General features: G+C 43.6%; 1 protein-coding gene across 3 annotated transcripts in view; it reads left to right on the top strand.

Annotated features, from left to right (window-relative positions):
- Nucleotides 1-20,644, top strand: part of Mrpl48 (mitochondrial ribosomal protein L48) — a 38,178-nt gene extending 17,534 nt beyond the window's left edge. For all 3 annotated transcript variants that reach the window (XM_021166099.2, XM_029479253.1, XM_021166100.2), the window contains exons 4-8: nt 440-525; nt 5,986-6,155; nt 13,909-14,011; nt 15,886-15,975; nt 17,035-20,644. In XM_021166099.2, coding sequence (XP_021021758.1) covers nt 440-525; nt 5,986-6,155; nt 13,909-14,011; nt 15,886-15,975; nt 17,035-17,109 — 524 coding nt within the window. In that variant the 3' untranslated portion in view covers nt 17,110-20,644. The remainder of the gene's footprint in view (nt 1-439; nt 526-5,985; nt 6,156-13,908; nt 14,012-15,885; nt 15,976-17,034) is intronic.
- Nucleotides 20,645-22,346: the final 1,702 nt, after the last annotated feature.

The raw sequence follows: 22,346 nt of genomic DNA, 5'->3' as shown, positions 1-22,346 counted from the left end.
CACGTATAGAGGACAAGAGGCAGCTTGCAGGATGGTTTTCTCCTACCATGTGGGTCCAGCCGTTGAGACTCAGGTCATCAGGCTTGGTAGCAGCACCCTTACCTGCTGAGCCATTGCACTGGTCCTCAGAAACAAATAAATAAACAACAACAACAACAAAACAAAAATAACCAATCAATCCAAAAAACAAAAAAATGTCAAAATAACATTGCTTGTTAAGAAGCAAGATGAAATAAGAGCCTCATTAAAATGTACTTTGTCTACCTGGCTGCCATTCACTGTTTTTCAGAAAAGAATTTTCCAAAGAAGGATGAGTGGCAGGGCTGAAGATATTTCAGGGCTAAAAGGAGAGCACAAAAGGGGAAACTGGGAAGCACAAGAACCACCCTCACACATATAATCATCTGCCTGGCTTTGGCTTTGGCTTGCTTTCTCTTAGGTGGTATTCTGTGGACCAGTCGGCACTACAAGACAAAGCCCACTCATGGCATCGGAAGATACAGACACTTGGTGAAAGTGCAAGAGGTAAGAGGCAAGTCCTGTGTGAAAAGAGCAGGTCAGGGGTCACAAAGATGTGACAATTGTGTGTGCACAAGTGGGTCACAGTAGAGCTGTAAAGCCTATAGAGCTGGCCCTCGGTCATCTCTGGTTGTTTAGTTTGGAATCGTACAGACTGAGGTGGTTCTGCCAGCCTCTGATCTTGCTCCCTGGCCAGATTATTATCCCAAAGCCCCAGTTTCCCAGCTTGTGTTACTTATGACACTTCTGAAGACAAAGGTCTTCTTAATACTCGTTCAGCATGGGCCTCAGAGTAGAAATCATAAATGAACATTAGTTGAGGGGTGGAAGAGATTGATTTCTCAATAGGTAAAAGTATGTTCTGTTCTTAGATTTATAGACCAGGCTCTCCTCAAACTCAGAGACCTGCCTGCCTCTGCCTCTAAAGAGCTAGGATTAAAGGTGTGTGCTACCATAGTGCTGCTGTATGAACTGCTCTTGCAGCGGGCCCAAGTGTGGTTCCCCAAACCCATATCAAATGGCTCCTAACAGCCTGTAACTCCAGCTCCAGGGGGATACAATGTTTGTGGTCTCCATGGGTATCTGTAGTCATATGCACATAGGCACATGCAATTAAAAACAAAAAATAAATAAAATTTTAGGTCAATGTTAGTTGAATGAATGGTGTGTGGCAAGTAGGGGATGGGTTGATATTTTCAGCCAAATAACTGGTTTTTAGCGTATTTACAGATGTAACTATGTACGCAGCCCTTGGGTCTTTGAGTGTGATAACGGGGAAGCACTACGAAACATCATTCAGTCATTTCACCTGTTTCTCTGGCCCCAATGCTTGATAGCTTCTGTGGATGATTAAATTTCCCTGCGTGGGGTTGGGGATTTAGCTCAGAGTAGAGCGCTTGCCTAGCAAAAGCAAGGCCCTGGGGAAAAAAAAAAGACAAAATAAATTTCCCTGCGTGTGAGGAGGCTTTACTTTGGCTCTGAGTCTTGATTCTATGGCTTCCTGTAAGCACTACAATTGAGAAGATTTTGTTGGTTTAGTTAGAAAATCTTCAACAGCTTTCGCTTCTGTGGTTTCTTTTAATTCTCCCATACTACTGTATACCCACCATTGCCTCTCTCTCTAAAGCAGAGTACAAAGCACTATATTTGAACCTCATAGCTGCTGAACTTGCCATCAAAGAATTTCATAAGAAGAACATTCACACTTGAGACCTATGTCAGGCAGGCTCCCCACTGGATACATGTTCAGGGTTGGTTCTGCCCTTTTAAGCATTGAGACTCTGGGTAAATTAGCCCCATCTGTTTAGGTTGGATAGATGCTGAAATTAATTTTAATCTAAAAAGATATTTATATGAGACATGGAATTATAAGCACAAGACACCATGCCGGCTGAGTTTATAGCTTTTGTCTATATTATTCCCCTGGTGGTATGGCTCAAGTCTAGGGCCTTCTTTGTGGTGGACAAGTGTGCTATCACTACGTGCATACCCAGCCCCCATAGCATTTGTCAGACTTTCCATAAAGGTTATAAAACATTGGCTCAGAATAGTTCAATAATTTTTCAATTCAGATATCATGAATCTTTGTAATGTCTAATGAACAGAAGCCTTTTATTTAATATGCCCGTTGATGCCTTGCCTATTTAAAATTGGTAGGAAAACAGTTTTGTTTTGTTTTTGTTTGTTTGTTTGTTTGTTTGGTTTTGGTTTTGTTTTTTCGAGACAGGGTTTCTCTGTGTAGTCCTGGCTGTCCTGGAACTCAGTCTGTAGACCAGGCTGGCCTCGAACTCAGAAATTTTCTGCCTCTCAAGTTCTGGGATTAAAGGTGCCCAGCGAAAACAGTTTTTTAATGGCTTCTTCTCTTGCCTCCCAGGTCCCCTGACTTCCTATATTGTGGCTCTTGCTTTTCCTATGCTTGCTCCCTTCCTCACTTAAAAAAGGTTTCATCCTTTTTGTTTTGTTTTGTTTTTTCAACTTCCGATTCTCCTGAGTAGGCTTCCGGGGGCTGGGATCCCAGCCATGCACCACTACCCCTGGCTCTTGTCAGCCTTTAAACTGGGGCAGAAATGCATCATCCTCTGAGAAGCCTGCTTGGGTTTCTTGCATGGAGTTATTTTTTCTCCCGTGAGCTGCCACAGTTCCTTGTGTTCCCGTGTCCTAGGACTTACTGTCTCTTTTGAAGGCTTCCTTCTCTTCTAGATTACAAGATACCTAAAGGTAGAGGACAGGTATAGGTATCTCTTTTCTTTGTGTCCTCAGTGTCCAGCTTAGGACCTGGCACCAAGCAGGGACAATATAAAATATCGATCTGAGATGAAGTGTGGTTATTGGGGCTGTTCTGGGGGCTCTGTAAATAATCTCTTAAGGTCTCTAATAACTGTAAGAGAATCCATGATTTTACTCTTCTGTCAGCTCTTTGCCGGTAAGGGTGGGCAAAAACTTGCCTCCAGAGTACCTGTGAAATAAAGGGTAAAAATGTTGATTCTTGTACAGAAGTGGTTAATTTCTTTTGCGGTCCATTTGGAGGACCGGAGTATAATCCTATGGGAACATAAGGTGGGCCACACTCCCCTGTGTCACCCCAGTAAATCCAAGCTAGCCACAGCAGTGTGGAGGTTTATTGGACAGTCACTTTCGTCCCTGGCACTTTTTTCCTAGCCTGCCTTCCTTTCTTGCCTGACTGTCCTTGTGCCGCTAGAGTAGGCTTCCAAAGCACAGCTCTGTTCATATTTATCCCTTTCAGATGTCTCTAATAATTCCCCATGGGCTTTCATTAAGTCCTGGACTCAGCAGTAGGAATAAAGGAGAGGAGGAATACAGGGTTGGGGTGGGGCGAAGTACAATATGATTACATAAACCAGGAAAAGGAGGTTGTAGCTCAGTGTAAGGCATATGTTCGGCATTCACAAGGCCTTGAGTGAATCCCCAACAACCTCCCAAACAACAGCCACAAAAAACACCACGAAAGGTTTTTTATAGAAATTAGCATCTGGAATTATATTCAGTTAAGCTTTTGTCTGTGCTGTACCCTGGCTTAGAACCGAAGGAAAATAATATCACTGTGGCGTTGATAATGTGGATCTGTCCAGGCAGATCTAGGCCAGCATGGAAGAGCAGGGGATGCCAAGAAGGATACTGGAATCAGCTTTCTTTGCTCTCTTAAAGCAGTGCCTTTGAAGAGGCCTGGCACTTCCTTGGCTACAGAAAGCCTCCTGCAGTCCTCAGAGGAGCTCTCTGACCCTGCTGGGCTCTTCACCCACTCCCTTCGCTCCCAGACGTCATTCAGCCTCTGACCCCAGTGTTTACTGTCATGGGGAAGAGTCCTTCTGGCTGGGAAATTGTTGGTCTATGGTTGGCTTTCCACTCACAGCAAGGCCTGGAATCCTGCAGCTGCCACTCCTGTTGAAAACTTGAGTAATACAAAGGAGCCTGCTCTAGATAAATATCTGCATTGCTGTTAAGTAGTTCTGGATTTTAGTTCCTAAAGACTATCTCTTCTGGCTATGTAATTCTGAAAGAGAAACCTTAATATTTCTGGCTTCATATTTTTCTCATACAGAATCAGGATTAAAATCTGGAGTATGGGGGCTGGTGAGATGGCTCAGTGGGTAAGAGCACCCAACTGCTCTTCCTAAGGTCCAGAGTTCAAAATCCCAGCAACCACATGGTGGCTCACAACCATCCGTAATGAGATCTGATGCCCTTTTCTGGTGTGTCTGAAGACAGCTACAGTGTACTTACATATAATAATAAATAAATAAATCTTTAAAAAAAAATCTGGAGTATGTGTTGTCTGTATTAATCTCTTTATATTCAACATTTTGTTCAAGAATCAGAACATGCCATGAGATTCTTTGGTCAGAATTACTGTATTTGTAAGCCCCCTTGTCTGTCCTGCCCCTGCTTCACTGCACTGGATGCCTGCTCTCTTAGGCTGATCTGGAAAGTGACGATGCTCTGTCAGGAACAGTACTGTGTAGCTGCTATACAGGGACCATGTAAGATACATAAGTCTTAGGTTTTCTTTTGGAAACAGGGTCTTACTATATAACTTAGGTTGGCCTTGAACTTGTGACCTTCCTGCCAGTTTCCTGGGAGCTAGGATTATAAGGTATGCACTACTGTGATTAGCTGCCCCCACTCCTTTAGTGCTGGGGATTCAGCCTGAGCCTTCTCGAGTACTAAGAGCGTGCTTTATCTGAGCTGTACCTCAGCGCCCAGCTGTCTCTAGAAATGATTTTTACCAGCAGCTAGACTGAATAAATCTCCAGTTATTATTGGAAACAATGCGATAACAATGTGATCTAGACTAAAGCATGGACACAGCACTCAACAGAACAAAATACAAGTGCAGAAACATTACCTGTGGATATTTAGTATATGACAGAGGTGATGCATTGCTATGATGCTGGGTCCTTTGACCTGGTTGCTCATGTGAAAAAGGTGACTCTTGACTCCTGTTTCATGGAATACTAAAAGTGGACTGTAGACTGGCCCCCGGGATTAACTTGGTGGAAAGAAAATCGATTTCCTCAGTTTGTCCTCTGACTTCTACTCATGTGCCATCCATGGTATGTGCATGCATGCACACACATATATACATACACACTCGCACCATCGGGCAAACAATAATATCAAGCAAACAGACAAAAAGCATCTTAAGTTGAATTAGCTAACCAATGGAGTACCAATGATAATCAACACCAAAAAATGAAAGTAATTTTTTTTTTGGCTATAGCATAACTATCAGTTTGCAAGTTGAGAAACAGGGCTAGAGATGGGAGGTGCGCCTCAAAACTAGGTAATGGCAGAAGATAGTCATGTGTAGGTAGTCATGTTAAAATAATACAAGCTCTATTCTTGAACTGGCCATTGGTAAGGGAAACTGCCTATTCCTGCCCATAAGAGTGTTAGCATCTCAAAAGGATAAACTGAAGGAAAAATGGTAAACAATTTTACTTGAAAGGTTGGTTTTTAAAAATATGAACACATTATGATTTAATTATTATTTCTTCTTCTTCTTTCTTTATTTCTTTATTTATTATTACATAAGGTTTTGGGCTGGAGAGATGGCTTAGTGGCTAAGAGCACTGATTGTTCTTCCAGAGGTCCTGAGTTCAATTCCCAGCAACCACATGGTGGCTCACAACCATCTGTAATGGGGTCCAATGCCCTCTTCTGGTGTGTCTGAAGAGAGCAACGGTGAACACACAAAATAAATAAATCTTTAAAAAAAAAAAAAGAAAAAAAAAACTAAATAAGGTTTCACTCTGTAGCCCTGGCTGGCCCGAAACTCTCTAGGTAGACCAGGTTGGCCTTGAACTTACAGAAATCCACCTGCCCCAGCCTCCGGAGTACTGGAGTTAGAAGCCTTCCCCACCATGCCCAGCTGATTAAATTTCTTATATAACCCTTTGACTTATTTCCTTTCTCTTTCTCTTTGTTTTTTTTTTTTTTTTTATTCAGCCCAAAAAGAAGAAAACAAAAGTAGAAGTGAGAGCCATTAATGTGGGGACAGATTATGAATATGGGGTTTTAAACATCCACCTGACAGCATATGACATGAGTCTGGCAGAAAGTTATGCCCAGTACGTCCACCGCCTCTGCAACCGGCTGTCCATCAAAGTCGAGGAAAGGTAGGAAGGATGCCTTTGCCTGGCATGTTCCTGGTCTGGGGATCATGTTTCATTTCTTCTGTCAACTCAGGTTTTGGTAAAGTAATGTAGTAATGGAAGTTAGGGTTTAGGTACCTGCGTGCCACAGTCAAGGGACACTAACCTCAGTAACCTCAAAAGTTCCCTGCTGCTCTGTAAAGCCTGTCGCCTCCCCTCCCCCACCCAAGGGCTTGGCAGCCACTGATAAGTTACCTAGCCCAGGTTTTAAGTTGATTAATTTATTAATGTATTGTGTGTGCTCACAAGTGCCTTAGGGCACCTATGGCGTGACTCCCATGTGGAGGTCAAAGATCGGTTTGCAGGAGTCAGTGCTTTTGTTCCATGGGTGAGCTCTGTGGACATCAGGCATGCTGGCTGGTGCCTTCCCCGATGAGCTTTCGTCTCATTGCCCTGTGTTCCTGTTGTTTTGATGTCTTCAGAATAGCATGTAAATGGAACCACACAGTAGACAGCTGTTTGTATCTGACCTTTTTCACTTAGCGTAATGTGTTTAAGTTCATCAAAAAATGTTTTTGCAAGTTTTAAAAGGTTTTGGCAAAATACATGTGAAACTAATAATTTTACTACTTCTAAAATTTTGTATTGCATTTCTGTATTTATTGTGTATATGTGGGTCTGGGGGTAAATATGCCATGTGGGTCCCAGAGGCTCAGTTCATCAGGCTTGGTGGCTGACAAGTCACCTTTACAGGCTGAGCCCTCTCACCAGCTCCATCTTAGTTGTTTTTAATGCGCATATGGCGCATCAATGGCAAACTCAATGGCACTCATAGTGGGCAGTTGTTACCACCTCCTGTGTTTGAACTTTTTCAGCTTATAAAACTGAAACTCCGCACTTACTAAACAGTAATTCTGCTTTCCCTCCTCTGCTTATCCCATAACTGTTGCCCCTTGACACCCCACACAACCTTCCTACTTTTTGTCTGTTTTTGATTGCCTTCTAGAAGTAGAATTCTACTGTGTATTTATTTTGTGCCTGGTTCATTTTGCTGAGCATAATGTCTGTAGAATTTGTCCGTGTTGTGCCGTATGTCAGACTCCTTTTTTAAGACTGAATATTCCATTATATCCTGTATTTTGCTTCTCCGTTCATCTGTCAGTAGATGATTGTGTTCAGCTTTGACTTTGAGATAGAGCCTCACTATGGTGGTCTTGGCATGTCAGGAGCTCATGTGAGACCAGGTTAATTTCTCAAATTTACAGCAATCCTCCTGTTTCTGCCTCCGGAGTATTGAGATTATAGGCACGAGTCACCACATCCAACTGGTTTTCTTCTTTCTTCAAGACAGGTTTTCTCTGTGAAGACCTGGCTGGCCTCAAACTCACAGAGATCTGCCTACCTCTGCCTCAAGGGCTGGGACTAAAGGCGTGCGCCACCACTGCCTGACTCTAACCTGTTTTCTTAAATGTTTCTTTAGAAGGGTAGTGTAGTACTTATTAAGTTTGAATTGTTCATTTTTCTTTTATGGTTTATGCCTTTGGTGTCATATATAATAACTTACTGTCTAATCCACAGCTGTAAAAGTGTTTGCTAGCAGTCCTCTTACATTAAGTCTGACCCATTTTGCACTATTGTTGTATATGATGTGTCATTTGTGTTTGTCCCATCCTTTTCAAGAGGGAGTTGGTTTCTTTTTCCTTTTTTCTCTTTTGCCTTTCTTTTCTAATATGGCTTTCGGTTGTTTCATCATTTGGTGAAAGAACTTTTTTCTCCACTGAATCTCAGTATCTTTGGAAGCTAGCGGACCACGAATACCTGTGTCTGTTTCCGAAAGTGGTTTATGTTGCATTGGTCTATATATCTGTGCTTACACTAACACTTCACTATTGGAGTTACTAGAACTTGAGAATGCATTGTTCTTTTTAAAAATTATCTATAATGGTCTTTTGTTTTTTCCATTAATTTTTTTTACTAACTTGTTGATGTCTATAGAAAAACCTACTGGGATCTTTTGAGATTGTGTGTGGAAATTACAGATCGGTTTGGGGGAGATTAGAGTCCTAACAAGTTTTTCCACTGATCCAGGCATTTCTGCCTGCTCTCCCTCTCATGCGTTCTTTGGATCTGCTGGAAGATAGCTGGCATTTAGTGTCTGTTCCAGGGCCTCTGCCTTTCATGCCTTATCTCAGGGTTTCTGACGGCTCACATGTCCCCTGGTTGGCCTTAAATAGCATTGAGTCACTTGATGAGAAATGGCTTTTCTTTTAAGTTCATACTCAATTCAATTACTCCAAGGAGACATGCCCAGAGTGACTGGTGTGACCTGAACCCTAGTCTAAGTACCTCCTAATCTTTGCAACAGAGGCGGTGTCGGCCTTGGAATCTTGGATGAGCACTGCTGTCTTGCTAGGATTTATGACATGATTTTGTTTTCATTGTGTTTATTTTTAACTTGCCGTCTACTTATGGCAGCCGATGTGGGTCTTCATTAGTAATCATGATGTAAAGGTAGACTTTCTGCGCTGTCATTTCCCTTTGGTGAAAATGTTCTGTGAGCTGTGACTAGAGGACACAAGTAGAATCAGTTCGGTTATAATCAAGATATAAACATTTCAGTCATCCTGAATTCTATGCTTCTGCAGTCAACTCCTTTCCCACAAATCCTTGCTAACTTCTAATCTATTTCCTTTCCCTTTGCCTGTAGTTTTGTCTCTTTCAAAATGCCATATAAGTGGGAAAAAAACAAACAAACAAACCATGTTCCTTTTGAATATGGCACTCCTCACTTAGAATAATATAGTCAAAACTTACCCATATTTGACTGCATCCCACACTTTGCTCCTTTCTGTTGCTCAGTAGCATCTCATTATAGAATGTGCTTCAGTTCCCATTTGCTAATTGAAGGGTATTTAGGCTTCTAATTTTTGGCAATTATAAATAAAGCCACTACCAATAGGTATGAGTTTCTGTGAGAACAAAGTTTTCATTTCTATGTAAGACTGTGATTTATGGTGCAATGGTAAATGTGGCACGGTTGGAGTGAGTGTGTGGAGACTCTGCAGACTTCTTACCAGTGGCTGTGCACCTCCTCCCTCCCAGCAAAGCACGAAGTCATATGCTTAGACAGCTCACATTTCTTCTTAAAAGTAACTTTTTAAGTGAGATGGTTTTTTAAAAGGGCAAATAACAGCTCAGGTAGTTTGTCATGATAGCAAGATTATAGGTAGATGCATAGCATGTGGACATTTAAAAATGGCCATTTCTTTTTTTTTCTTTTTTTTTTGGTTTTTCGAGACAGGGTTTCTCTGTATAGCCCTGGCTGTCCTGGAACTCGCTTTGTAGATCAGGCTGGCCTCGAACTCAGAAATCTGCCTGCCTCTGCCTCCCAAGTGCTGGGATTAAAGGCGTGAGCCACCACGCCCAGCTGCCATTTCTTTTTTAATATTAGCACACTCCCATTTTACACACCAGGAAACCAAAGATCTGAAAGACTGAAGTCACAGAACCAGGAAGTTCCCAGGATTACAGATCAGTTGTATCTGATTTCCATATTTTCAATTATATTAGTTCTTTAAGTCCTTAAGCCAAATTTAAACTTTTCAACCTTCATAATGTAGAGTGCAGTTGTTAAACATACCCCAGGATTTGATAATAAGTTGTATCTTTAGCTCTCAAAGGCAATAGCTCCTTCATTCTCTTAAGCCTGCACATGGGCTCAGCACACACGTGCCATGTCGCCTAGCACTCTGTTTACCCATCAGTCTCCCCTCCTTGACTGTGTTCCTTGTTGATGGCGACTGTGTCCTTTGGGTATTTGTTTTGTTTCGTTTTGTTTTTTTGAGACAGGGTTTCTCTGTGTAGCCCTGGCTTTTCTGGAAATCACTCTGTAGACCAGGCTGGCCTTGAACTCTGAAATCCACCTGCCTCTGCCTCCCAGGTGCTAGGATTAAAGGTGTGCGCCACCACCACCTGGCCGTGTCCTTTGTTCTTTAGCACCTAGGACAAGCCTGCCGCAAGAGAAGCCATTCAGTCATTGTTGAAGAGTGACAGGGTCTTATATATGACTGTGCAGTCCAGTTGGGTGTGACATAATTTCTAAAACTTTTTGAGATAGGGTTTTATGTAGCCCAGGCTGGCCTTGAACTCACTATGTAGCTGAGGCTGATCCTTGTGCTTCCCTCTCCAGGTCCTAGGATTAATGGCTCGTGCCCCCGTGGTTTAGTTCATTCTGTGCTAGGGTTGAACCCCAGGCTTCCTGCTTGCTAGGCTCCCACTCTAGCAACAAAGCTTTACCTTCAATCCAACCCTGATTTTCCTTAGGTGCCATCTTGTTTATCATTTCTTTAAGAAAGCTTATTAATAAGTTAAATCCTTCTGTAATATATTCCGGAGAAATAAAGGGTATACAAATTCCTTTTCTTTATGTGCATTTTTATCCTTAGGCTTATTTTCTATGATTTTTCAGATTATGTTCTGTATTATGTTAAATTCTATAAGGCAGGAGCTGCTTCTGTCTTCTCAGTGGCCCACCCCCAGGCCCTGGCCTAGTCTGCAGTGCATTCTAGGCACGGAGTAAATGGTGGTTGATTTGGATGGTGCCCCAGCCCTCATGGCCATGCTTCCTAGAACAGTGGGATGAATGGCACCCTGGTTTCTGCTTCTCTCTTGGCTCCTCGCTGCAAATAGCTCAGCATAAAGAGCTGTTTGTTTTCACCCGATCTCTGCACTGGCTGACTGAGCTTTGCCAACTGTTGTATCACTGCACATTCACGATGCCCAGCTTTTCGGAGATGAATTTGTTTTCTCATGGTTTACATTTAATTTTTCCTCTGGAGTGGGGATGGAGCTCTGAGGATACTGTCTGTGACCTTGAGTTGGAATTGGGCTGCAGCTCTCCAGGTTTTGTTCTGCACGGGGTCTGGAATGCGCAGCTGCCGCTCCTGCAGCAGAGCAGAGCAGAGAGGAGGCCTCTCTTCTGATTTGCCTGCTTCCCTTGCTAAGCAGCTGCCTAGGGGGACAGAAATGACACTCAGCTGACCAGCTTGTGTTCATGGAGAATGTACCAGTGAACATCATTAGTTCTGAGGCAACTCATTTTTCCTCTTTAAAAAAAAAATCTACTTTCAAAAAAGATTTTTTTTTTTAAGAATAGCTTTGTGTGTTTCTGGATAATTTTGGTTTTGTTTTGGCAGCACCAAGCTTTGAGTGTGAGCCGTGTGCATGCCCAGCAGGTCCTCCTCCCGTCCCCCAAGCTTTCCCTGGTATTTACTGTGCTAGGGATGGAGCCCAGAGCCTTATCTGAAGTCCAAAGAGAACATTGTCAACTGGGGTTGACTCTTCAAATAGTTTGGTTTTTTTTTTCTCTTTTCCCTTTTGTGTCTCTGCTGTTTGATCCGATTTTATTCATTGCAGGAAAGCTGGAAAGTGCAGAGAATGCAGATGAGTGAACGGAAAGGACCTGTACTTAACTACTTAGAGGTGTAGGCTACTGTGAAAGGGCCAGTTTCCTCAGTGTTTATTTACTTATTTATCCATTTAAAGTTAGTATATATCCAAAATGGCCTTGGACAATCAAATCATTCTGCCTCTACCTCCCAATACTGCTGGTATTACAGGTGTGTGTGTGTGTGTGTGTGTGTGTGTGTGTGTGTGTAGGCCAGATGTCTTCCTCAGTTGATCTCTACCTCATTTTATTTGTTTGCTTGTTTTGGAGGTTTCGAGTCAAAGTTTCTCTATGTAGCCCTGGGATTGAAGTTGTGTACCACCACTGCCTAGCTCCTAAGTATATTTTTTAAATTATTTTCTTTTGTATGTATGACTGTTTTACCTGAGTGTGAACCACATGCATGCCTGGTGCCTCGTGAGTCCAGAAGATGACAGAGGAGCTCCTGGAATTGGAGCTACACATGGTTATGAGTTGCCGAGTGGGTGCTGGGACTCAAGCCTGGCTTCCCTGGAAGAACAGCTAGTGCTCTTAACTGCTGAACCATTTCTCCAGCATCCTAAGTACATTTTTATGTCCTGTTAAATCACTACTTCACCCATGAAGCCATCCCTGGACCCCCTTTTCTCTGAGCTATTTGACACTCTTTGAAGGCACAGACTTCATTTGTCCCTAGAATGCCTAGGGCAGAGCAGGCTATTAATAATTTTTTATGGTTACATTTATTTATGTGTATGTGTGTGCATGCGTGCATGTGCCCAGCACAGCTGGAGGTGAGAGGACAGCTGTGGGAGTCAGTTCTCTCCTTCCACCATGTAGGTCCCAGAGATTGAACTTAGATGGCTTGGTGCCTGGTACCTTTATCCACAGAGCCATCTTACAGGCTTACAATGTTTTTAATGAATAAACCAGTGGAATTGTATTGAAAGTAAGCGTTGAAATGTAAACCGCATGGTTAGTGGTCGTTCTAGTCAGTCAGTCTTCCCTGCAGACTACTCAGAGGGATAGGTAGCCTCTTATACTTTCCCCTTCTAACAAACTCCCACAGAATTATTTTATATGACCTTTCATAAAGAGTCTATGGTTGTGACCCCACTTTTAAATATTATGGATTTATTACCATATTTGTATGGAAAGAAGCAATCAGAGATTGTGCTGGGGTGGTCCGAGCTGCTGTTCGGAGCAGGTACCTCAAGGAGTCCACAGTACTCAGGAATTCACAACAATTTATCAGAGCACAGGAAACTGCTTTTGAGGGTGTATGTAGTATGGCAGGCAAATTGCTGTGTAGTCTCAATCATGGCTGCAAACCTGTGACAAGGCATGTTCTTCTCACTCCCTAGCTGAGAGACAGACACACAGAAAGAGGGCTGGATTGACCTGGGAGTCAGGCAGGGAGTAAGGGCGGGACTGGTCTTTAAATCTGGGACCATCAAGTTTCTGTTCCGATTTTGGTCACACTAAGTGTCCTTCTGTAGAGATCCACCCATAGAGACCATTTGATGAAATTGTGGGACATAGAACATTGGGGGTTCTATTGTCAATATTACTATTTCATTCTCTTCAATTTGATGAACTTTTTGGTGAGATGAATACAGTATTAATACCGTACTTTCTGCTAAAATGTTAGTTTATTTTTACCACCACACCTGATCCTCAGTGTCCTCACAGAGGCTCGGATTGTAATTTCATTGACTCACGAAGCTCAGGGGGAGAGGTGTCTCACCAAAGCACGGATTGCTGGTAAATGGGAGACTCCAGACACACTGCTCTTTTCCCTGTAGAACTTGGCCTACAGAAGCTATTAGAGTGAGCACAGACTTGGCAGTAGTGATTTCCAACCGAGGTGACTGCCATCATTCTGTCCCTTTGGGGGGGCCCTCGTGACATTCAATGGATACAGGCAGGAATACACAGACCAGTACCCACAGTAAAAAGTGCCCGGTCTGGAGTGTTACTAGTACTGACCTTGAGAGAAACTTCCAGAACTGTTAGGTATGCCCTCTTATTTCTCCAAAGCCTGCCTAAGTGCTGGGCTGGATTCCTTTAGAATTGGCTCGTTTTTAGTAGCACCAAATAGATATTATCAGCAGGTTACACTCAGGAAATTGTGTCAGGCAAGTGTGGCTGGGGACATAGAAAGGCACTGAGCACAGTGTGTCCCCTCAGAGTTTAGAGATATCCTGGAGGAGATAAAGGATGCCTGCTTACTTAACACTGGCTGCAGGTAAGCAACCTCATGGAGTAATGGCTGTACTCACTGATGAGCCTGGTTAAAGTGGTGCTGCTGGCTTGAGTGGACACTCTAAACAGCTAACTCTTCTTCTGCAGTTATGCAATGCCTACCAAAACCATAGAAGTGATGCGACTACCAGACCAAGGCAACAAAATGGTCCTAGACTCCGTCCTTACCTCCCATGAGCGAGTGGTGCAGGTAAGCACTCAGGGTCCCCAAGTGCTTTTACTCCTCTGGTCATTCTTCTCTTACTATTGTCTTCCCTCCCTTAAATCAGTGGTTCTCAGCCTTCCTAGTACTGTGACTTTAACACAGTTCTTCATGTTGTGACAACTCCCAACCATAAAGTTATCTTCATAAGTATTTCAAGACCGTAATGTTGCTATTGCTGTGAACCATAATGTAAATATATGTGTTTTCCAGTGGTCTTAGGTGACCTTATGAAAGGGTTGTTTGACCCCCCCCCAAAGGAGTCTCAACTCCCAGGTTGAGAACCTTTGCCTTAAATGATATCTGCATTCCAGAGCTGGGCTCTTGACTCCTCTGCCTCTCCTGTTATGAAATCACATCCATTCCCCAAGCTTCCTTGTATACCAATAACACACAAACCTAGGTGTACACAAATCTATAAGCATATCTATATGCTTTTGTTGGATCCTCCACAATGTACTCCCTGACCTCACTGCAGGGAAAACTAATTTTTCAGGGGACAACTTCCCTCTTTCTAATCCTTTGAGCCTGGAGCTTGATCCTTCTTTGTCTTTGTTCATTGATCAAATTCCTTACCTTCTTCCAATTAAAAGTCTTTGAGATCCATATTTTTCACTTTATACTCATCCCAATGTGGCCATTTACTTTTCTTGCTTTCTTTAGCTGTAGTAATTTGTCTTTTCTTCTCTGCAGAGATAGGAGGGTCACAGCCACACCATGATAGAGGTGCCCAGGGTTGTTAGGAGCCCAGCAGCTCTGACATCACCTGCTGCCTTGTAACTCTACTGATGGAGTTAGCATGCTGTGCAGTTTACTCATTGAAAGTGTACAATTGATAGGTTTTTGTATATTCCAACAGTTATGCAGCCATTACTAGACAGTTATAGAACATTTTCATTACCTGTGAGATAGATCCTGTGTCAGTCAGCAGTTGCTCCTCTTTCCAAGCCCCTTGCAACCATGAATCTACTTTCTCTAGATTTATTGTATTTTATATTAGCAGAATTGTACAATTTGTGACCTTTTGTATGATAACACATGCTTGTAATCTGAGCAGTTAGGAGGCTGAAGCAGGAGGAGTGTTGTGAATTTGAGGCTCGCTGGGCTATATACACTGAGATCCTACCTAAATAAACTAAAAATTCCACCTTCCCGCTGGCTGCAATACAGACACGCCCTTAGTACACACCTTTAATCCCAAACAAGGAAGGTAAAGTTTGTAGAAGGAAGTACCATGCTTGAAAGTGATGTCTAATTGAGTGGCAGACAAAGTGACCAAATCAGAGAAAGATTTGACAGAATAGGATCTGCCCAACTCAGGAAGAGAGAGAGGAAAGGGAGGCTACTTAAAGACCGTGCAGAGGGAGGGAAAAGAAAGGAGTTTTACCAGAACAGTTGTACAGAGACAGGTTACAGAGAGGGAGAGAACTAGCTAGACACAGGTGAAGGCAGGATGAGCCACAGCATGAGAAGGAGCCAGAAGGTTAGAACATAACTGAGGCTAGAAGCTTCCAGGACCAGGCCTAGGATAGCAGACTGAGGCAGTAAGCCTCTGAGACAACAATTACATCAGGTGAATAAAAGTTGCACTGACGCACCAGCACCTGGCCAGTGTGGTAAACCTGAGTTGCATCAGAAAATCAGTATTGGTCTGGTTGTGACATCCGCTGAACAATTGACCATGACTGTCTCAGCAAACACACACCTTCACAAATAGCCAGAGAAACCCTGCGGGGACTGGGCTCAGAATCCAGCTCTGTGTGTCAGCCTCTCCCTCACTGGAGTTGCAAGGGAGCCCAGGCACTGCTTGCCAATTACCTGGCCTTCAGCACACTCTCTTAGGCATCTCTCTTCATTTGCAGATCAGCGGTCTGAGTGCTACATTTGCAGAGATTTTCTTGGAAGTACTCCAAAGCAATCTTCCAGAAGGAGTCAGATTGTCCGTGAGGGAGGTAGGTACCAGTGTGGGAAGAGGCCCCCTGGTGGCCTACTTATGCTCAAAATGAGAATAAAGAAGTCTCTACTGCTTAACTTTTGAAACAACAGAGAAATGTGTATTTCAGCCTAGCTGCTATCAAGAGAGGTGTGCAACCTGGTGGTGGGGTGACCATTCACTCTGAGGCCTCTGAGGTGTCAGGGATGATGCTGTGTGTACCACAGGAGTTGGCTCCATCACAGAATTGTGACATGACTCATGACCTCCAGATTCTCTCCCTTCAGGTAGCTGTAAAGCAGAAACATGGTTTAAGGTTATAAATGTTATAATGCATCAGAGCATGAGAGCCTCAGGTGCTGCCTTACCTTAGAGAGATGTTTTATAGAAGGCCTAGTTGCCATGACAGCCCTTCTTAGGATACAGTTCCCATTAGGTCATGTTAACCTGGTGTTATCGCCTCATCCAGCTCCCCTCGTTCTGTCCCTGCTCATCTGGTAGTTATTTCAGTTTCATAGAGATCTGTGGGTAGGGTAAAATGTGCTGGTCATACTAAAAATACTCCATGTAATCCCAGCGCTCAGCAGGCAGAAGCAGTCAGACTGAGGTACTTTACAAACCAGATGGCTTGAGATCAGGTTCCAGGACCACATTGTGGAAGAAGAGAACTGACTCCCAAATGTTGCCGTCTGACTTCCCATGTGGATGCATGCACAACAAAAATAGATGTAATTAAAAACAAAAACAAAAACAAAAAACAAATTCCTAGACCTTACGGCTCAGTGATAGTGTTTACCTCATATGTGGAAGGCCCTAGCCACCGCCATGATCATGTGATGCGTCTAGCATCCTGACAGTAGTTGCTTACATATCTGTCTTGTCTCAGCACACTAAGAGGAAATGTGCTTTGGCCTTTATTCCTGGTACCCGATTCAAGTCTATATCATGCTACATGCTACATACTACAAGGGCTGACTGTGAATGACCCATTGTGGAGCTTACCGTGGGCCCTTTTTGAATGTGTGTGGGGGGGTAAAAAACACTCTGTGGTGACTGCCTTTTTTTCCCCTTGTCCCAGCACACTGAAGAAGACTTCAAGGGAAGGTTCAAAGCTCGGCCTGAACTGGAAGAGTTGTTGGCCAAGTTGAACTAAAAATTCTGCAAGCCCTTCATGTGATTGTTGGTCTCTGAGAAGCTGCTCCTGCAAGACCAGGGTTAAGGATGAGCGTGAACGCTCATGCTGGGAATGCCTCCTTGCATCTGTGCAGCGGGCTTGCCAGTTACCACTTCCCATAACAAAACCTAGGACCTTCTCCACCTAATAAATGTCTGCTGTTGCCAGTGTGTGTGTGTGTGTGTGTGTGTGTGTGTGTGACTGGCTTTGGCTGTGTGTGTTTATCAGTTATCTTGTGAGGTATCTTTAAGGAATTCTGTTTCTCTTTGTCTGAACATGTTCTCATCCTACCATACTGTTTTAGAGTGAATTCATTCTCTAAAACAGTCTGATGTAAACTGATTGTTTGTTTGAGACACTGTCTCTCTGTAGCCTTGGAACTTGCTATATAGATGAAGGTAGCCTCAAACTCACAGAGATCCACCTGCCTCCTTTCCCCCAATTTCCACCCTCCAAATGCTGGGGTTAAAGGTTGTCTGCCATTGTGCCCAATATGAGCTCATCTCTTAAAGTAATACTACAGCATGGAGGTTTATGATTAAGTAGAGATTGCAACAAAAGCGAACTCTGTATTAGTCTATTTTTTGTTGCTATAATGAAGTTCCTGCATCTGGGTTCTTTATAAAGAAAAAGGGTTTAACCAATTGTAACAGTACATACCTGTACTTTCAGCACTTAGGAGGTGGAGGATTAAGAGTTCAGGGTCATCCACAGGTATATAGTGAGTTCCAGGACAACTTGGGTCACATGACATACATACATACATGCATACATACATAAAAGATGCTTGCTAAATGTGATTGCATGTATCACCCCAGCATCCAGGAGCTTGAAGCAGGAGGATTGCAGGTTTAAAATATTGAGGGGAAGGAAATCTAACAGCAAGCTCTTGCAAGCTGTGAGTGAATCACCAGCTACCAACTCCCCTCAAAAGTCATAGACCCACCATACAGACCAGAAAACAAGTTGTGTGAAGTTACAGTAGCTTACCAAGGAAAACAACTCACAAGTTTTCTTGTGTAGAAGGCTGGATACAACATGGGCTGTCTGCTTCCCCTTATAAAGGTTGTCTTAAGGAGGAAGGGGCAGATGTTTCAACCTGGAGCTAGATGTGTGCTCCATTTGGTTTCATTATATGTGACCCTAAGAGTCTGTTTCTCCTTAGTCCTCACTGCAGAATCCAGTGAAGCTTGTGACTGTTTTGTAGCCTCGAAGATCTATCGGTCAGACTATCTCCTATCCCTCTTACTAGATAAGCAAATGTTAAGAGCCATTTCCATTTCTCAGAGCAGAGTAACAGAAGCCTTTTGATTCTAAGAGGAGGATACATCATGAACTAGGTCAGTGCCACAAGTTCTCCAAAGTGACAGAATCCAGTCGCTTCCTGCTTAAGAGATAAGCCTGACTCACCCCTCAGCAGTGATGGGAAGGAAGCCTCAGACTGGGAAACAGGACCGAATCCTGCTGCCACTCTGCCAAGCGATGTCCTGTGACCTTGGGCAAAGCATGCTCTCTAGAGCCTTAGCTTCTCATTGCTGAGAGTCATGTGGGCTGGCTGACTAGTTCCTACGTATTTCAGCTGCAGTGTGTTGTCAATAAAATCTCAAGTCCTGCTCCCACATACTGGTAAATAGGAAGTCTGGGTAACCAGAAGACTCTGCCAGGTTCTGAAATGGAGCACATGTGACACTGCCCACTGCCCATGTGCTATGGGAGCAGAGCAGTGCATGTGTGTGTGTGTGTGTGTGTGTGTACACATGTGCACACAGTTATTTACCTGTGAATCTTCACATTGTTATATACCCTGAACTTTACTCTCATTGGCCAGATACTGTTATTTTATTTTCTTGATAGAAATTCAGCAATAAGCAGTTCTATCCCAGAACATCACTCTGCACCTGAGAAATTCTGCCTATAATCACAGCAGAGTTCACGTGGGAAATCCTGACCTGCTGAGCATGGTACTTGAATTCAGTTGTTCCCCACCCCCACCCCCACCCCCACCCCCAACCCCCCAACTACTAGTCTTAGTGGTGTTTTTAGTTTTTTGGTTTTGTTCTGTTTCGAGGTAAGAGTCTTGACATGTAGCCTGGGCTGGCCTGGCCTGGCAAAATGCTTCTGTGTTTGCAGACACATACTTGCCCAAGAGACTGGTAAGGGAATAAGAGCTGCTGTGTACCTTGCACAAGGTCTAGCTCAGTAAGCAGCTATTCTCCATGAAGACACAGACGCTCAGAAGCAAGCGCACCAGAGTCACCTGGATTAGATTCTCAGAGAGGCAACCCAGCAGCGACATCTGAGAAATGATAAGATTCAAAGGCCGTGGATTCTCAAACGGTATATTTGAGTCACAGAGAAAAGGAGTGAACCAGTTTGGCCATTTGGGAACTGCAGCAGTACTGAGCCTCTGGTCTTCCATTTCTAGGACTCGTGGATTTAGGGAAGGAGTGATGTCCCAGTATGTATTGGCATGAGCTAGACCTGATAGATGCTGTAGGCAGAAGTGGCCAGGCACTTGTGCTTGTTTTTTTTCTGTGCTTACATTTCTCTGTGCTGTTTTTAATCCAGATGCCTACATCACCTGGCTGCTGCACTTCCCTGTAATAACTCATTCTCAGACCTTTCTGCTCACTTCTGGGACATTCCTTTGCAGATAGTACCCAGATTAAAAAAGAATGAATTCTTTAGAATAATAGTTGCTAAGCAGGAGAAGATGGTTCCCTACTTCCCTGCAGCCTTAATGCCTGGCTGGAGCAGAGGAGGGAGCCCTGGCTTTCTCTGCAGAGGAGATGTATACAATTTCAGTTTGGATTCACTCCAGTTCTCTTTGGGTTTCTAAAGTCAGCAGCTCAAGGATGCAGTCTGGCCACTTCGCTGTGGGTGGGCAGGAGGGAAGAGGACCTTACTCATTTAGCAAAATGCACTACAGTGCATCTTTATACCAAGCACAAGGCCAAGTCCCAGGCCAGGACCTTGCAGGGAGGAGCTAACACATGGGTCTTCCCTAAGCCTCTTGAAGAGGGCCACCCAGCTAAGAAGTCCTGTAAGCAAAGTTTTAGGGAAAAGTTCCCCAACTCTAACAACTCCAGCAGGCTAGCTTGACAACCCATCCCAATGAGACAATTAGACTAACGGCCGTGAAAAGGTAGGGGTGATTTAGTACAGTGGAAAGAGGAACCTGTTTGACTTTGTGGACTGACATGGACTTTAGGTTTAAATAAAAGCATTGGGGCATAATTAAGTAGACCTGTTCACAGTATGGTCTCTTTGATCTTTGTCTCAGCTCTAGTAATGTAAAGTGGCTTGAAAAAAATCTTGGGGCTAGAGAGGTGGTTCAGTTGCTTTTGCAGAGGACCTGGCTTTAGTCCCCTGCACCCACGTTGTGCCTCAAACATAAGCAACGCCAGTTCCAGGGGATCTGATGCTCTCTTCTGGCCTTGGTAGGTACCAGGCCCACATAAACACATACATGCAGGCAAAACTCTTATGCATATAAAATAAATATTAAAAATTTTAAAAGTCTTTGTTGCTTGAGTGGATATACTGTTTTTGTTCTTTATTTTATTTTATTTTATTTTTCAAGACAGGGTTTCTCTGTATAGCTCTGACTGTCCTAGAATTGCTCTGTAGACTAGGTTGGCTTCAAACTCAGAGATACCCCTGCCTCTGCCTCTCATGTGCTGGGGTCAAAGGTGTGCACCTGCTCGGCAACACACTGATATTTATATATGATCTCATTTGTTTGGATTTGTTAAGACAGGAACTCACTCTATATCCCAGGCTGGCCTACAACTCAAGTATGTAATTCAAGATGGCCTCAAACTCCTGGCAGTTCTCTTGCCTCAGCTGTCTTAAGTGCTGGGATCAAAGGTGTGGATCCCAAGATATCTGGAAGGAGGTGTTTACTTCTGCTCCTGGGTGCAGCCTCACCTCACCATTTTGGAAATTCCTCTTAACTGTGTATGTGGTGGTTGTGAGGGTGTCCTGTCCTGTCAGGCTTTGGTGTTCCTAGAACCCAAGGGGACTGGATTTGGTGGCAAGTTTAGGACCGTGAATATGCCTGTGTCTTCAGCCTTGCAGAGCGTGAGGTGGGTTAGGTAGATATGCGAATGGTTCACAGGCTGATGCAGTCTCTCAGGAGACAGACACAAAATGGAGGCAGAAACGCCAGGCTTTCGTGTCCTGCTTTTAGCTATCTTCAGGTCCAAGTGAGGAATCAATGCTATTTTTCGGAAAAAACAAACAAAAACAAAAACAAAAAAAGCAGCTTCTGAGTAAGTTTCCGTTACAGTCTGTGTTCACGCCTGGCTTCACACCTGTCTGAAGGATGACCCACAGCTGCTACGCTAGGTAGAGATCTTAGAGAAGGGTGTGGACCACTTTTAAAATTCACCTTAGCTTTGGAAAGCAGAATTATAGGAAGAACATACCAATTCAGGTTACTGTGAGAGACTCTCATCAGCTAATTTCCTTTTCCTTTTGTAAAGGGCTGACAAAGGTAATATTTTCAAAGTTGCTGTGTTTATCAGCTGTGTTAAGCATCTTATTGGACACCGGATACTTCCACTGAACACGGACAGAACAGCCCATGCTTTAGAGAAAACTAGGTACAGAGTTCATCCTCGACCTGACCTTTGTTTTCTTTGAGATAGAGTGATGAGAGGGTTAGCTAAGAACAGAAGTCAGGGCAGTCCGTTTCCAAGCTCCCTACCAGGGGTAATTCACTTTCAGCAATCTGAAGAGAAGACCTACACTGAGTAGTTTTAAGGCTTGTGAGGATGTGTGTACATATTTTGTGTATGTGGTATGTAGATGTCTTAGTCAGGGTTTCTATTCCTGCACAAACATCATGACCAAGAAGCAAGTTGGGGAAGAAAGGGTTTATTCAGCTTACATTTCCACATTGCTGTTCATCACTAAAGGAAGTCAGGACTGGAACTCAAGCAGGTCAGGAAGCAGGAGCTGATGCAGAGGCCATGGAGGGATGTTACTTACTGGCTTGCTTCCCCTGGCTTGCTCAGCTTGCTTTCTTATAGACCCCAAGACTACCAGCCCAGAGATGGCACCACTCACAATGGGCCCTCCCCGCTTGATCTCTTATTGAGAAAATGCCTTACAGCTGGATCTCAAGGAGGCCTTTCCTCACCTGAAGCTCCTTTCTCTGTGATAACTCCAGCTTATGTAAAGTTGACACAAAACCAGCCAGTGCAGCATGT

Source organism: Mus caroli, chromosome 7 (genome assembly GCF_900094665.2).
Source record: "Mus caroli chromosome 7, CAROLI_EIJ_v1.1, whole genome shotgun sequence".
NCBI classification, from domain to species: domain Eukaryota; kingdom Metazoa; phylum Chordata; class Mammalia; order Rodentia; family Muridae; genus Mus; species Mus caroli.
The sequence above is the reverse complement of the archived record's forward strand: the minus strand, read 5'-3'. Positions and strand labels throughout refer to the sequence as shown.